At 33.2% G+C, this 15,751-nt stretch overlaps 1 protein-coding gene across 1 annotated transcript; it reads right to left on the bottom strand.

The window, feature by feature from the left end:
* Nucleotides 1–12,400: 12,400 nt before the first annotated feature.
* LOC125829467 (L-ascorbate oxidase) lies at nt 12,401–15,149 on the bottom strand. The gene is made up of 5 exons (XM_049508678.1): nt 14,682–15,149; nt 14,504–14,596; nt 14,156–14,368; nt 13,729–13,908; nt 12,401–13,517 (listed from the first exon to the last, which is right to left on the bottom strand). The coding sequence occupies exons 1-5, from the start codon at nt 14,973–14,975 to the stop codon at nt 12,561–12,563; spliced, it is 1,737 nt and encodes a 578-aa protein (XP_049364635.1). The 5' UTR covers nt 14,976–15,149; the 3' UTR covers nt 12,401–12,560.
* Between the last annotated feature and the right edge of the window lie 602 nt (nt 15,150–15,751).

Below are 15,751 nucleotides of genomic sequence, written 5' to 3' on the forward strand. Positions count from 1 at the left end.
ATCTCAAATGAAAAATTACTTATATGGGTACATTTTAATAAATACTTACTGATTTTAACGATACTTTTTATTAATTATCATTTATAGCGATATATAGCAATATTATGATAAATCTGAAATATGTATTAAAAGTGAATTATGTATGCAATATATATGAATTATAACTGTTTTAAAATATATTACGCTTGTTTGGTAAGAAATTGACACATTGTATTATTAGTGTATTAAAATATATGATAAATATACTATCAACCAATAAAACTTGTATTATATATGTTTTATAAATTGTTCTATGTAATATGTATTAAAATTGTATTATAAATGTATTAAAAGTGATCAAATAAAAAAAAATGTTATTGCTATAAATGATAGATATTTTCTTAGTATAGCATATTTATGTAAGTTTCCCCATACATAACTTAGCTATAACTCTATTTATATTATCCAAATAAAAAATGATTTGACTAAAGTAATGAAGTCAAAACGGTGTAATTTATATATATATATATATATATATATATATATAAAATTTTATTTTTTGCAGTAGGTATTTATTTTAAGTATTTAACTATGCAATTATTATTATTTTCGGGTCAAATTGTTTGAAATTTTATTTTTTTTCTATATAATTTTGTAACGACCCTCTTAGTCGTTTTATGTATTTTAATCATTATTTTTATATTAGCCTTTTTTAGTAGTTTTTCTAAATAATTTATGACCTACAAGAATGAGGAATGATTTTCAGATTTAATAAAAGATTATTTTGTTGCTAATAATAATAGAAAAGGAAAATAAATAAATAAATAAATAAATAAATAAATAATAAAAGAAAAAAGAAATAAAAGGGTAAATGTTGCTGACTGTTGTGAACAACAACAGTTCGCTCGCGCAGCCGAGAAAAAGAAATAGAAAGGGTTGGAATACTCACCTGCGCCGTCGACAAGAGCATTCAGGTGAGAATTGTATCTCCAAATCTAGTGATTTCACAATTAAAGGCTTAGGCGAGAGAACAAACATATTGCATTGACGTTAACGAAGTAATATGATAGTGGGATGGCAGGAGATTGTTGTTGTTGTGTATATTATTAGATAGGATTCAATTTTTAATAGTTAAATAGTGGTTAATAATGATTGGCAAGACCTTAGTCTAATGATTAGGTAATAATGGCCTAAATGATTGGAAGGAATATCGGTGGTGAATTGATGATTTCATGTTGTAACTTCCAGCGAATGAATTGAGGATTCACAAACTTTATTCGTCTTGGATATTTTGTTCTTTATCCGTATACTTATTATATTATAATTCAAGTTTTGCTATACTGAAATAAGTAATTAAATATAATGGTATAAACTTATATGAATACCATTAGGTTGATATATGGAGAAATTGGAACTTAACCCTAGACTTGAACTTTGGAGAAAATTGAAGAGTTGACATGTTATTGGCATCAAGATTAGGAATTTGGTTATAAACTTGGGTGAATTTTTGGGTCAAAGCTAAACACATAGTAATATGAGTTTTGTTAGTTTTGGAATCTTACTGTGGTCATTTATTTGAATAGATTGCTTCGAGTTGGAAGTTCAACGAAAAGGGAAGGCTCAAGTTCCAGAGTGAATTCTTGATTGATTGAGGCAAGTGGATTTCTAAACCCTTGTTAAGTGTATGGAATTCATGTATTTCCGTGTAATATGTGTTTAGGGCAATGAGGCTTGGTGATGGGTTGACTTGTCCACATTGATTAATTTTAATGATGCGAAAGGGATAATAAAAGGCAATGTGATCAATTGTTTGTGTGATGTGTTGAGAATTGTTTGAAAGGCTTGTTGAATCATTGTTGATGTTGTATCCTGATTGTGTTGTTGTGAATTGTGCAATGTTATGAAAATGGTCATCTCTTCATTATTTATGTGAACATGTCATTTGCATTGTTCTGAGACATGGCTGTGACAAGTGTTATGTGCATTGAGAAAGAATAAGAAAATAAAGAGGATGTACCATTTCGAGGGACGTATCGCGCACTGCGATGGATATTATATTTCGAGGGACGTGTCGCGCGCCGCGACGAGGGACGTATCGCACGCCGTGATGGTTACTATTATCGAGGGTCGTATCGCGCGCCGCGATGGATGCATGGACAGATATGTCCCCCATGGGTCCCGGACTGAGAGACAGCGGGTGTGTATCATTAGGTCAGACATGCATCACTACACTTGACATTGCATTGCACTTCTTTATTATTGGTGAACTTGATCTTGTGTGTTGCTGATCTTGTGAGTGCCTTTCTATGGAACTTGTGACTGATGAATTATTGAGCTTGTTGTTGAAGATATGCAATTGTTAGAGTGTTGTTGTTGAGGATATGAAACTATTGTTGTTGTTAAGGATATGAAATTGTTAGAGTGTTGTGTTGAGCTATGTGCTTTGTAAACTTTGAACTGTTAGGTTGGGCTGGTTTTATACATATTGTAGTTGTGAAGGTTCGGTTGGGGTTTAAGGAGTACTTGTATTCTATCCCATTAGCTCGTGTTTAGAGGTTTACTTGTTGAGTACCGTGTGGTTTGGTACTCACCCCTTGCTTCTACAAATTTTTGTAGGTTACAAGCCTGGATTTTTGTGGTACTTGTTATTCTCTTCTTTTTCGAGGCTTCTGGGAGATTTGTGAGGTAGTTGTTTGTCTTCTCAGCGATCCTTCTTACTCATGTTTATGATCTTGTTCTACTCTAGAAACAATGTCATATGAGACTTGTATTTTTCTTTTGATTCAATTGTAATACTTTAGAGGCTTGTACACGGGACAACCAGATTTTGGGGGTATACTTGAGTTTATTATAAAAATTTCCGCATTTTAATGTAATGGTTGAGTTTTAGGCTGACTTGTCTTGGTGGGTTAAGACGAGTGTCATCACATCCATTTTTGGGTCGTGACAAATTTTGCATTAGATGTTTGATTTTTTTTAATAGAAAGGGTGTATTTCTTCTTTCCTGGCCAAATAGGTAAAACGAACTTGATTATATATAATTATTTTTAGAAAAAATAAAAAATTATCATTAAAATGTTTATTCTAATTTATTTTTTCATATTTGGCCAAAAAAGGATAATTTAAATAATTGGTGAGACCTAAAAAAGTTTTAAAAAAATTATTCTAAAAAATGTCACATGGACAGTATGTGGTAGCGTGTGTGTCACACTTTTATGGGTTGTCAGCGTTCAGGGGGAAGTGTGACTATTAAATTGTCAAGTCGATGAGGATAACTAAATCAACGTAAAGTTTAGATATGCACTAAATGAAACTCATCAAGTTTAGGGGATTGATCTATTCAACCTTTGAATTATAAGCTTAAGTCAACTAATAGGGAAAATGCGTAAGTACCCCCCCAACCTATGCCCGAAATCTCAGAGACACACCTAGCATTTACTAAGGTCCTATTAGGCCCTCGAACTTATTTTATATATAATTTTCTACCCCTTTTCGGCCTACGTGGCACTATCTTGTGGGCTCAGCGCGTGTTGACAATTTTTCAAGGATAGTGTCACGTAGGACGAAAAGGGGTAGAAAATTATATATAAAATAAGTTCGGGAGGGGGGGGGGGGAGGGGGGTAATAGGACCTTATTAAAGGTTAGGTGTGTCTCAGGGATCTTGGGCATAGGTTGGGGGTACTTATGCATTTTTTTTTTTCTTCTTTGTCTTTTGTTTAACTTTTTTATACCAAAAATACAAACTCATAACTGTAAAAGAGTTTAAATCTCCAATCTTTAGATGATGACTATCTAATGTTTTTAAAAAAATTGTACAAAAATAATTATGAAAGGACGTGTTTTATATATATAGAGAGAGAATATTACGTAAAAGGTTCTAAACTATGTTTACGTTATTGAGATTTTAAAAATATTGTGTTAAGTTATTTTATCTTAAGTGGATTCATAGTAAATATAGATATATTTCTTGTAGTCCGAGTTTAGAGTTTATTTTATTCTTTTTTTACTTTTTTATGGTATCAGAATCAAAAAGTATCTTGAATTTTGAATTTTCATGGCATGAGTGGAAAAATAACATTGAAAAAGGTTCGATGTTACTAAAAACTACACGCACTCGTGGAAGGCGTAAATATTTTTGTGTTTGTTTCCGATAGTACATGGATAATTGTGTGCTTCAAATTATATGGCATGTGATTCCACATTGATTGCACATTTTAGACTAAACGTGTCAAGTGAGTCGGGCCAGATTAATCCAATCCATCAAAAAAATCAATTAAATTTCAGTAGGATAAGTCATAACTGGACTTTTTCGGTCTGGTCTAAATAGTTACAACCACATGTTCGACCCAAGCCACAACTCATGTACACAATTATTTTGAGCATATCGAGTCGGGCCAAATTTTGGCCCACTGATCCTAACGGGTCGAGTCTTAGGCCGGATCGGATTAATTTTTATTTTAAATTTTTAATAACATTAAATACTTGTTAAACTTATTAATTTGAAAGTTTGAGTCAATTATCAATGTAGTGTATTGCTATCGATTAAATTTTGAAATAAATATAACTTGAAATTTAAAATTTGATTTGTGTAAGTTGACACTTCACTCCCTTATATGTTTTGAAGTTCCCCATTGTTTGTTTCGAAGACACTAGAAGCAGGTAAGACATCAACTATTTTTGCTAGGCTAACTAAGATCTCATCTTGTAATAGAAATACTACAGTCCCCTCCCCTAATATAGTACCATGTAATGAAGCATATTAACTAGTATTAATATAATATCTTTGTTTATAAAAAAAAAAGTTAAAATTATGTAGTATATACTATATATGCACCAAATATTCACATAATATTCTATCTATAATAATAGAATACTTGCATTATATTATATACATTTATACTTATAATATATATATATAAATTAATATTCATGGAATATATATCTATAATAATAGAATATTTATGTGTAACAACCCGAAATTTTTTTGAGCTAAGACTCAAACCATCCTTCGTAGTGAGTAAGTTTTTTCAAGGAATTTAAAATTTCTTAAGTGTTAAGGTCACTAGATGTAGCACCTTGAGTTCCAAAAAGAACTAAATTTGAAATAGCAAAATCTGAAATTTTGCAAGTTATGCTTAAGTTATGAGTTTTGGATCAACTTCAAACGACCACAACTTTCAGTACATGATGAGTTAGGTGGGCTACAAGGTACCCAATAAAAGGTCTTTGAATTATCTTTCCAACTCCACCGTGTTTTCTAAGTTTCGAGTTCGGATGAGTGAGATATGCCCTTTTGAAGTCAGGCTATCCAGTTAAGGAAAGTTATCTTAAAATAGTAAGGGGTATTTTGGTCTTTTCCTTACCCAATCAAATTTAATTCATTTTTAGTAATGTTTTAGGGGTCTAATCCTATTAGGTTCAGTTTTATAATCCTAATGCACGCCTAGGGTTTTAGTTGAGAGTTCAAGAATAGAAAAGAGGAGACGATCAAAGTGTTCGTCAAGAGTCTTGCATTTTGTTGCGGATTTTCGCCATGGGTTCAATCCCTAAGAGGTATGTAAGCTTCCATAGTAGTGGGTTAGTTCACCCATACGCCAATCATGTTATTTTCAGCGAAATTTCATTCTTGAAGTTGAAAGATTAGAGTTCTTGATGAGTTCTTGATAGGTGTTCTTGAAGTTCATTCTAAATCTTGTTGTGTTAGGGATTTGATGATTTCTCGATATGAAATTTAGTGATTTGAGTGTTGTTTTGAGTAGATTATAGTGTAATTATGTTAAGTAATAGAATCCAAGTGATTGGGGAAGAAGTCGTTCGATTCTAGGCGAGTTAGGGTGAGAAAACGAGCAAAGAAAGTCGTTGAAGTTTTTTGGGTTGGGGGGGCGCCCCACGCTAGCCAGAGCCCCCCAACCACTTCTCTGAAGTTTAGGGGCTTGCGCCCCGCGCCACTCAGAGCGCCAGGGTCGCCTTCCCCCACCCGTTCTTCATTGTTTCGTCTGTTTGAGTTCTTTCAAAGAGTACATTTACTCCCCTTTGATTCTAAACACTTTAAACTACTTCTAAACACCTAGAAATCATTCATAACATGAATCATAACCTTGAATTCATAATTCAAATTCAAGGTAGATTTAAGAGTTAAGTTTTGAGAATTCTTTCGAACATCCTAAGAAAGTCCTTTTGAGTCCTTTTGTGGAATCGTCTACAACTTCTAGTAACTTGTTTCAAGACTCAAGTAAGTGAGCATAATAGTGAGGAGAATGTATTCATGAGTCTACATTATCATCACGAGATCATTCATATCATGAACCATAACTCTTGAATTCATAATTCACATTCAAGAGAGAGTTAAGAGTAGAGTCCTAGAAAGTCTTTGAGTTCGATTGTGAATCCTTCGAGATCAACTATTGATTTGAGATAAGTTTTGAGGAAGTAAGTAAGTGAATAAGAAGAGTTGTATACATGAGTTCCATATAGTTATGTAGACCTTCGAGTCGAGTCGTTCATACTCATAAATTCCGCATGGACTCCATAAATTGATTATTATTGAGAGGAGTAGTATCTTTAAGTTCTAAGTCTTGAGTATTGAGTTCCTAATCCCCTTTGAGATTATATTTCTAATCATAGGACTATTACATGTTACCCATGAAGTCCTGGAGTTGAATTGTACATTCTCATAATTCCGCATGAACCCTATAAGTCGAACAGTCTTGAGATGAGAAGTATTTTTGAGTCCTTGAGTTGAGTAGTTCATGCTCATAATTCCGCATGAACCCTCTAAGTTGAGCATTATTTAAATGAATAGTATCATTGAAGTTCTTGAGTTCCAAGTATTGAGTTCTATCTATGGTTATTGAAAACCTTGCATTGAGTCGTTCACGACCATAATTCGGCATGAACCATATTTTAAGAAGTCTTTTACAAATGTTTTAACTTTGTTTTAATACTTAAGCTTTGAGTTGAGTAAAGAGTAAGAGTAAAGTTCATTTCTTCAAAGATTATACGGGAACTAATATAAATATTCCCAAGAGTTAAAATGTTTTCACATTTGATCAAGAAAGGAAACATCAAAATCCAAGAGAGCTTTTAAGCTAAGTTTTGAGTAATTATTTCAAAACAAAGAAAGAGTTTTGTTTTTAAAAACATATGAGTTAAGTATATTTTGGGAGTAGTATTGAGCACCGATATGGGGACGCAAGTTCATAATAACTCAAGTCTTCATAAACCATATAGCCATCATGGGTAGAAAGGATCATATTTTTTAGATGATTCCTTAGTGCTTTTTAGCATAGACTAATTGATCCACTTAGTTAAGGCATTCTATATGACGGCAAAGTATAGGACAGTTCTGGCAGCGTGGGCAAGACGGTGTATCATCACTTAGGCTTATAGTGGTGGTTGTCGGTTAGAGAAACTCCCACAGAGTTATATTGTATTTTTATATACACATTGAGTATTATTATATTTTTCAATACATTGAGTTGCTATCTACAGTTTTACAGCTTTTCATAAATATTGCATCTTTTACTATTGTTTTATCCTTAAGTACCTTCGAGTTGAGTATCTTGAGTTGAATTGTGCTTCATTGAGTCGAGTACCTTATTGTTGAGTTGAGCCCCATTTCACTAAGTTGAAACCTTATTACTAAGTTGAGTATCTTATCCTTGAGTACTTCTGAGTTGAGTAAGTTTGAGTAGTTTTGAGTATCCTTGAGTATTCCTTGAGTTGAGTAAGTTTGAGAAGAGGTAATTATGTTTCCCTTTTTATATAGTTTCAAGCTTATGTTATGCTTTAGAATTCCCCTTACATGCTCGTACATTCCATGTACTATGCCATTTGGCATGCATCATTTCATGATGCAAATTCAGGTATTTGGGATCATCAACAGGAGCTTCGTTGATACCACTTGGAGTTCGAGTTAGCTATGGTGAGCCTCCTTGCTTCCGGAGGATTTCATTTACTTTTCAGTTATATCAGTTGTTAGGATGTCGTGGGTCTTGTCCCGACTTTCATCTTTGTCAATTAGAGGCTTCATAAATAGATAGTAAAGTTTGAGAAGTTTGTTTCATTTATCTTATTAAATGTATTAAACACTTGAGTTGCCTAGTTGAATATTCTATTTTTATTCAGAGTTATTCATTTGAGTTAAAGATTTGTAAGCTTCATGAATTTTATTCAGTTTTTAAGCTTTTGCATGCTTAAGTTAGTCTTCCGCTTGTAGTCAGCCAGGATGAGGGTTCGCTTGGGGACCAGCTATGGTTCTCGAGTGCCGGTCACGTCCATGGTGTAGACTCGGATCGTGACATTATGTTATATACTTACAATATATATCAAATACTCACACAATGTATTATCTATAATTATAGAATATTTACATTATATACTTACAATATATACAAAATATACAAACTATTCACACTGTATATTATCTATAATAATAGAATACTTACATTATATACTAAAAAATTCCGTTCATGAACCTTGAGATGACTTATCTTGATAATCCTAGGTTAGGAGTATAGAATTGTGACACCCCGAAAAATTCTAAGTTAAGACTCAAATCATTCTTCATTTGAGTATAAGGTTGTACCAAGTGATTCTTAATTGTTCTTAGGTGTAAGGTAAATTCTTTAGTGTGTGAATGATTTTGTATATGAATTAAGGTCACTAAAATCCCCTAGCAAAAAACTGAGTTGAAAGCTTTTTCGTCGATTAAGTTTCAATGTGAGATTTTACTTGGGTCAAATTCAAATGCCCATATCTCTCAGAATAAAATAAACTAGGTGTCTCATGACCTATTAAATGAAAGGTCTTTGAGTCTTCTTTCCAACACCACCTAGTTTACCTCATTTCAAATTTGGAGTAAAAAGTTATATTTGTTTTAGTGAGATCTAGTTAGACAGGTGAGGCCTAGTTAGACAGGTGAAGGTTCACGGATGGCTATATGGCCCATGAAGTGTTTCACGGACCGTGGAGCCTTAAACGATCCGTGAAACCTTCTTTTTAAGGCACTCTATCAATTTTTTAAGTTGGGGTCGTTTTGGTCTTTCCCCTATGTGTTTGGTACTTAAACTATGTCTTTTTAATCCTTATTCTAATCATAAATCATGACGTTTTATACCTAATTAAGGGCTTAAAAAGTGTTGATCAATTTTTTTACGTTCATTAACACTTCAAGACATTAGAACAAGGTTTCAAGAGGAGAAAGTTTAGGGTTTTGAGTGTTCTTCGAGTTTCGTTAATTTCGCCGAGAATGTTGTTCTTCCTAGATATGTAAGGCTATCATAGTGTTGGACTAATTCGTCTTCACGCCCTACATCTACTTTCAAATCAATAAAAGAATAATCTAGGGTTCTATCCGTGGATTTGAGTATCCTTGAGGTGAGTTGATATTGAGTTTTGAGTTCTTGAGTTGCTAATTATTTAATTCTTATTTCTAATTATTGAATTGTCGTAAATTGTGTATTTGATTATTGAGTTGATTGTTCATGTTTATTTTTTAGCGTGAACCCTATTCTTAAGTATTCATTGAATTCTTACTGAGAATATTTTAAACAAAACATTATTGTTTAAACTAAGTTTTGAGGAAGTAAAGAGGAGATTGAGAGAGAGTATAAGGGAACTAAGTATTTCCCAAATGTTTTATTTTTACATGAAGGAAAAGAGTAGACTTTTTTTTTGAGAAAAGTTAAAAGAGTTTTTCATAAAGATTAAGTGCAGAGCAGTTACCTATAAAGAGGCCCTTTTTGAGTAATTATCTCAACCCAGAATGTATTTTTACATTGAGCAATGAGAAGTCTTGTTTCCTAAATGAGCAATGAGTCTCAAAGATATTCCAGAGCAGTTACCTCTTTTAAGAGGATAGTTTGAGAAATTATCTCAAACTAGAGAAAGAGTATGTTTTTTTACATGTGAGCAAGAGTATATATAATTGGAAGTGGTATTGAGCACTGATATGGGGGAGAGTTCAAATAACTCACAGCCTCTATAAACCATGTCTTGCCAACATGGGTACAGAATCATACTTTTTAGATGAATCCTTAGTGCCTTCAGGCAGAGCTTAGTGGATCCACTTAGTTGAGAGGTTCTATATCCCGGCACGATATAACTAGGACAATTTTGACAGCGTGGACAAGACATTGTATCATCATATAGCTCATAATGATGGTTGTCGGTTAGATAATATCTCAAATAAAGTTAAAAGCGTAATTTCATTATATCACTTAATTTGTTAAGTTCATATATGAGTAAGTATTTTTGTAAAGTTTTAATGATTTCACTCATTTATTTCTACATTCAGTTGAGTATATACCTATATCCATTCCACTCTTTTTATGTAGTTATTTGTTATTCAGTTATATTGCATACTTGTGCATTCAAATGTGCCGATGTCATTTGACTTGTATCTTTTTATGATGCAGATACAGGTGTCCAGGATCATCAACAGGTGCTCTGTTGAGATCAGTCTACACTCCAGATAGTTTTGGTGAGCCTTCTTGCATTTCGGAGGACTTCACATTTACTTTCAGTCTAGTTGTTTTGAGGTGTCATGGGTCTTGTCCCGATACCTATCTCAAACATTAGAGGCGTCATACATAGATAGAGTTGAAGAGTCTTTCAGTATTCAATTTTTCTTGAGATGTTTTTGCAAACTATTATATTTATGTTATTGAGTATTTTACAAACAGTTTGAGTTCTATATTTACTTTGAGTTTAAATGTTCAAAATTTTGTTTTTAAGCTATTTATTGCTTGAGTAAGTCTTCCGCTAAGTAGTTAGTCAGGCCAACGGTTCACTTGCGGACCAGCAATGGTTCTCGAGTGTCGACCACGTCCAGGATGTAGGTTCGGAGCGTGACAAGAATGTTTTCTTAGAATACATAATTATTTGTTAGCACCACCAGGAAATCATGAGAGAATGCTTACCTTAATTTGGAAAGAAGAATCTTGATGGACTTGCTCAAAATCAAACCTTGTACCCTAGAATTAAGTTCTTGATTTCACTATATATATATATATATGTTATAAGATCATGAAGAATACTTATCTAGACTTAGTAGGGTCTCTTCTTGGGGTTGTTGGGATGGACCGGCGAGTGTAAAGGGGGAAAAGAAACTCAATATTGCTTTTTTTTTAATCTGAAAATTTGATATACCACTGATATACAGTGATATCTGGATCGTATACAGTGCTATACGGGTTGTACATTGATACCATGCGTCATGGTTTGACTCATGGTTGCCTCTGTCGATTTTCGGACTCTATCAAGATTTTACGGGTCATAGTATGGGTCGTCCTATCAAAGTATGAGTCGTACTCTTACTCATACTATCTGGGACTAAATTTTCTAGACTGGAGCATCTCTCCTAAAGCAAATTTTTTACTCTAGAATCGTATTGACAAGCAGTTAGCGGTGTTCAAAAGAAAACTCAAAGACCTTTAATTTGGTGGGTATAATGGGACACATAACTCTTCATATTCTAGGAGATATACTCATTTAAAGTTGACCCTAACATATTATCTTATGCAAAAACTTAATCGGTAGAGAATCTTTGAACTTAACTTAGTGCCAGAGGTTCTTTATGACCTTAATTCACATCCAATACACTTTTCACACTTAGTAATTAATCTTTCACAGTTTGGGCCTATACATACTCAAAGAATAGTTCGAATCTTAGCTTAGAACTTTTTTGTGTTACACTGTGATAGTTCAAAATTTTAAATATATACTAAGTTTCAATTGTTTTCACTTCAACAATAATACTATCAACTAATGGATACGTTCAATACAGATCTGAGTAGCGACATCCAGTGGAGGTTGAGTATGCTCATTTTAGGCTTGCTGAGTTTGGTTGTACTCAATCAAGTTTGATTATTAGTGACGAATAATTTTGTCATTTAAAATTGAGATTTCGTTCATGTTGGTTTGTTGTTGCGGTAGCCTCCTTCGGTTCTTGTTAGTTTCATAAATTGCGTAACCCTATTGACCAACCATCCAAATATTTGACCCTAAATTACATAAGCATAAGTTGTGGCGTTGCATACTTATGCTCTAAAGAGTTAATTGATCGTGTAGAGCATAAGTTGTCGTGTAAATCTAATATACATGTTAAAAACTTTACACCCAATCAATAAAAATGTAAAATAAATTTTAAACCTAATAATTATGATAAAATTCCATATCTATAATGTTCAAATTTTGATTTCGTCTCTTTAAGTATAATATAATCCTCACAACAAGTGTTGGATGAGGAGTGATGGAGGCATTCCACTGTACCAATATATTTTTAGGGACAATTAATTAACAGCAATAGCTTAAATATCGATAAATATGTTTTGAAGGAATCTCACAGAAAGAGTTGTAAATCTTCAAAAAACTATGTTATGATAAGACAAAAAAGGATATAGTATTATGACACATGAGTAGCAGCAAAAGAGTGAATTGTATTGTTTTTTTTTACAGTGTAGAGGTTGTAAAAGAAAAAGGAACACAATTTTTACTGGCCTTTGATTTTTGGCAACTATCAAAAGAATCCAAACAATATCAAACTAAAGTAATCTTTTGGACAATAATGTTAAAGAATTTAAGGCCTGTGGAACCTTTTACTTTCTCCACAGCCCATGATAGAAGTAGGCAATTTGCCAACCTTTTCAATTCCTTCTTCAAATACAACTCCCATTCCCATGAAGAAATGTGACTCAATATGGCAATGGAAGGCCCAAACTCCTGGATTATCGGCCCGAAATCGCAATGCGGTCCATCCATAAGGATGGACTGGAATTGTGTTTTTCATTATTGGGTTCACAAAGTTGTAATTCTTTGGATCAATAGATTGGTTGAACTTTCCATTACCATAGCCCATGACCCAAAAGTCATGTCCATGTAAATGCCAAGGATGTGTCTCACTGTTGTTTAGGTTCATTGTGTTGGCATTTTGCAATATGATGTCCACTGTTGTGTTGAACTTCAATCGATAAATCGAGTTGCTAGTTGTAGCATTCACATTGGGCGCAATATTGAAGATGTCATAATTCTTGTGGTCATAGTTGTCTGGAGGAGGGGTTTGCTCGAAAGTATGTAATAAGTTGTGCTTAAGGGCGATCAGGTAAGGCGTATGAGGCATGTTGAACGAGACGTTGTTGACTGACCAACGTACATACCCATTCACCCTGTTTTGTGTGTTGAGCATTACAATGACCCTGTCTGATGTCAGAGGAGGGGCATGGATGAAATCTTTGTGGGACTTGATCGCAACACTCTGAGCCATCCTGGGGGCAACGTCATCCCAACGTGGCCCCGGGGGTGGTATAGTAGGAGGATATCTCCTAGGATGGTTTGGGTAATAATTGAAAATACCCAAACCATTTGGAGTAGTACTATTCCTGCTGACAACTTTTGTACTAGCCCAATAATTTCTTGTAGGGTCTTGATCAGCTTTAATTAGGACTGAGTATGTTTCTCCAGAATAAATGAAAAGATTTTGTACCACAAATGGCTCCACATAGTGACCATCTGCCTCAACAACTGTCATGCTATGCCCCTGAATCACAAAATTCAATTAATAAAAAACAAACTTATTTATTTAGGTAAATTGTTAGACATCTATGTTGCTCAGACTCTTCAAAAATGTTGATGGCTGCGTGTCAGATCCTCGAAAAGTAGTGCATTTTTGGAGGATCCGACACGAGTGAGGCAGCAATTTTGGAGAGTCCAAGCAACTTAGGTTGACATAGGGGAATTGTGAAAAATACCTCAATTTCAAAACTTAGAGCAGAAAGAGCAGTCAAGCTGCCAATTCTAAGCCTATAAGTCTTGCCAGAAACAACAGTCATTGAATAAGGTGTACATTGAGGATTTGTAGCATTACAAAGAGTAGGATCTATGCTTGGAATAGAACAATTGAATCTTCCTCTTCCATGAATCAAGATTGACTGAAAAAAGCAAATTAAAAATTAGCAAACATTATTGAACAACATTTCAAAAACATTATATTCCCTCTGTTTTACTTTTCTTTTTAGTCTGTTTGAAAAACAAATATCTCTTTCCTTTCTATTCAATTCTTTAATTTCTAGACATAAAAGATCAAAAGTCTTGTATACTTTCTTAAATTTCGTGTCAAGTCAAAATCAGACAAACGAATTGAAGCAGAAAGGAATAAGTTGTATAGTTTTTTTTTACCTGTGGTTCTCCAACCCAAGAAAAAGGCAATGAAGCAAGACCAGTTGCTTGTTCATAAGTGCTCTTGTGGTACCAATCAGTGAGAAGAATACTCTTATCATGATCATATGAAAATGGCTCTAAAACTCCATCAGGTAATGATACTCTGATCATTCCTTGTAGTCCTGCTTGTCTTTGCATACCATAATGAGCATGGTACAAATATGTTCCAGCCTGCACAAAATTTGCAAAAACACATCTCCGTTATAATTGTACTGCAAATATGATTGTTTCTCGCGCTTCGATTAAATAAAACTCAAAGGGGTCATCTATGTATTTCGCCTTTAAGGGGGGGAAAAAAAAACTTACCCTATCAACAACAAATTTGTATACAAAAGTATCCCCTGGCACAATAGGGCATTGTGTCACTCCTTCTGTTCCATCAGCCCATGGTGTTCCAATCTACAATATTCACAAGATATATAAAATCAAAATTATTGATTAAAAAAAAATAATTAAAAGGGATTTTTTTAAAATGTATATTTACCTGTCTAATTCCATGCCAATGAATAGCAAGATTTTCAGTTAACAAACTATTTTTGACTTCAACAACAATAGTGTCACCTTGTTGAGCAACAATAGTAGGTCCTGGAGTTTTACCATTGATACTAATAGAAAGTTTCTTGAAACAATCTGGGGATTTGTATTCATATTTAACCTCCCATTCATAATGACGAATTCGCGCTTCAACTGAAATATTAGCAGATAGAAATAACAAGCATAGAAATATCACCAACTTAACAAAACTATGACTTTGTTGATGAAAATTATGCTCAACCATGTTGGATTGAACTTGAATAACAAAATTATCACTTTGTTATTTTGCTATGTTCTTTTTGTGGTCTAGATGATTTGTTTGTGGATCCAATATATATATAGTAGTTTCTTAATGGCTTGGTCAATCAAATATGGCAGATTATTTTGACCAAGACAACGTGGGAGTTGGTAATATACTCGTTTTTCTTTTTGTTTGTGTTTTTTTCTAATAAAAAAAAGAAGATTTTTTTTTTGGTCTAAGGTCTATTTTAATTGGAAATTTTCTTGGATTGTGAAAGAAAGAGCAACGAAGTTTCATATAGAGGTGACTTAGACTAAAAGAAAAAAATAGTTGCTAGTGGGACACTGACATTTTTATTGAAAAAAATTGACTAAAAATGTGGTGTGTAGGATGGGGTCTACATGATGATCATCAACAGGATATTCCTTATTTCCTTGTCTTTTAATAAAAATGAAATGATTCGTAAGTTTGTCTGACTGAACTTGCTCATGTTTTTTATCGTAAGCAAATATAAATGACGAATGTTATTATTGTTGTGTTATTTCTTTTGTTTCAAAACAAATGACATTTTTTGTTTGAATTTTAGTTTATTTGGTGTTTAGGGTGTGTTTCAATATAATATAAAATAATAATTTGAATGTAATTTAACACTCATAATTATTGTATAGTAACTATTTAAATGGTGGGGAGAAAGGAAGTGTAGAGATTTTATTGGACTTTTAAATAAAAAAATTGAAAAAACAGTTAAATTATTACCCAATTAATATTAATATCCTCTA

Source organism: Solanum verrucosum, unplaced genomic scaffold (assembly GCF_900185275.1).
Source record: "Solanum verrucosum unplaced genomic scaffold, falcon-dt-bn FXZP01000031.1, whole genome shotgun sequence".
Classification (NCBI taxonomy): domain Eukaryota; kingdom Viridiplantae; phylum Streptophyta; class Magnoliopsida; order Solanales; family Solanaceae; genus Solanum; species Solanum verrucosum.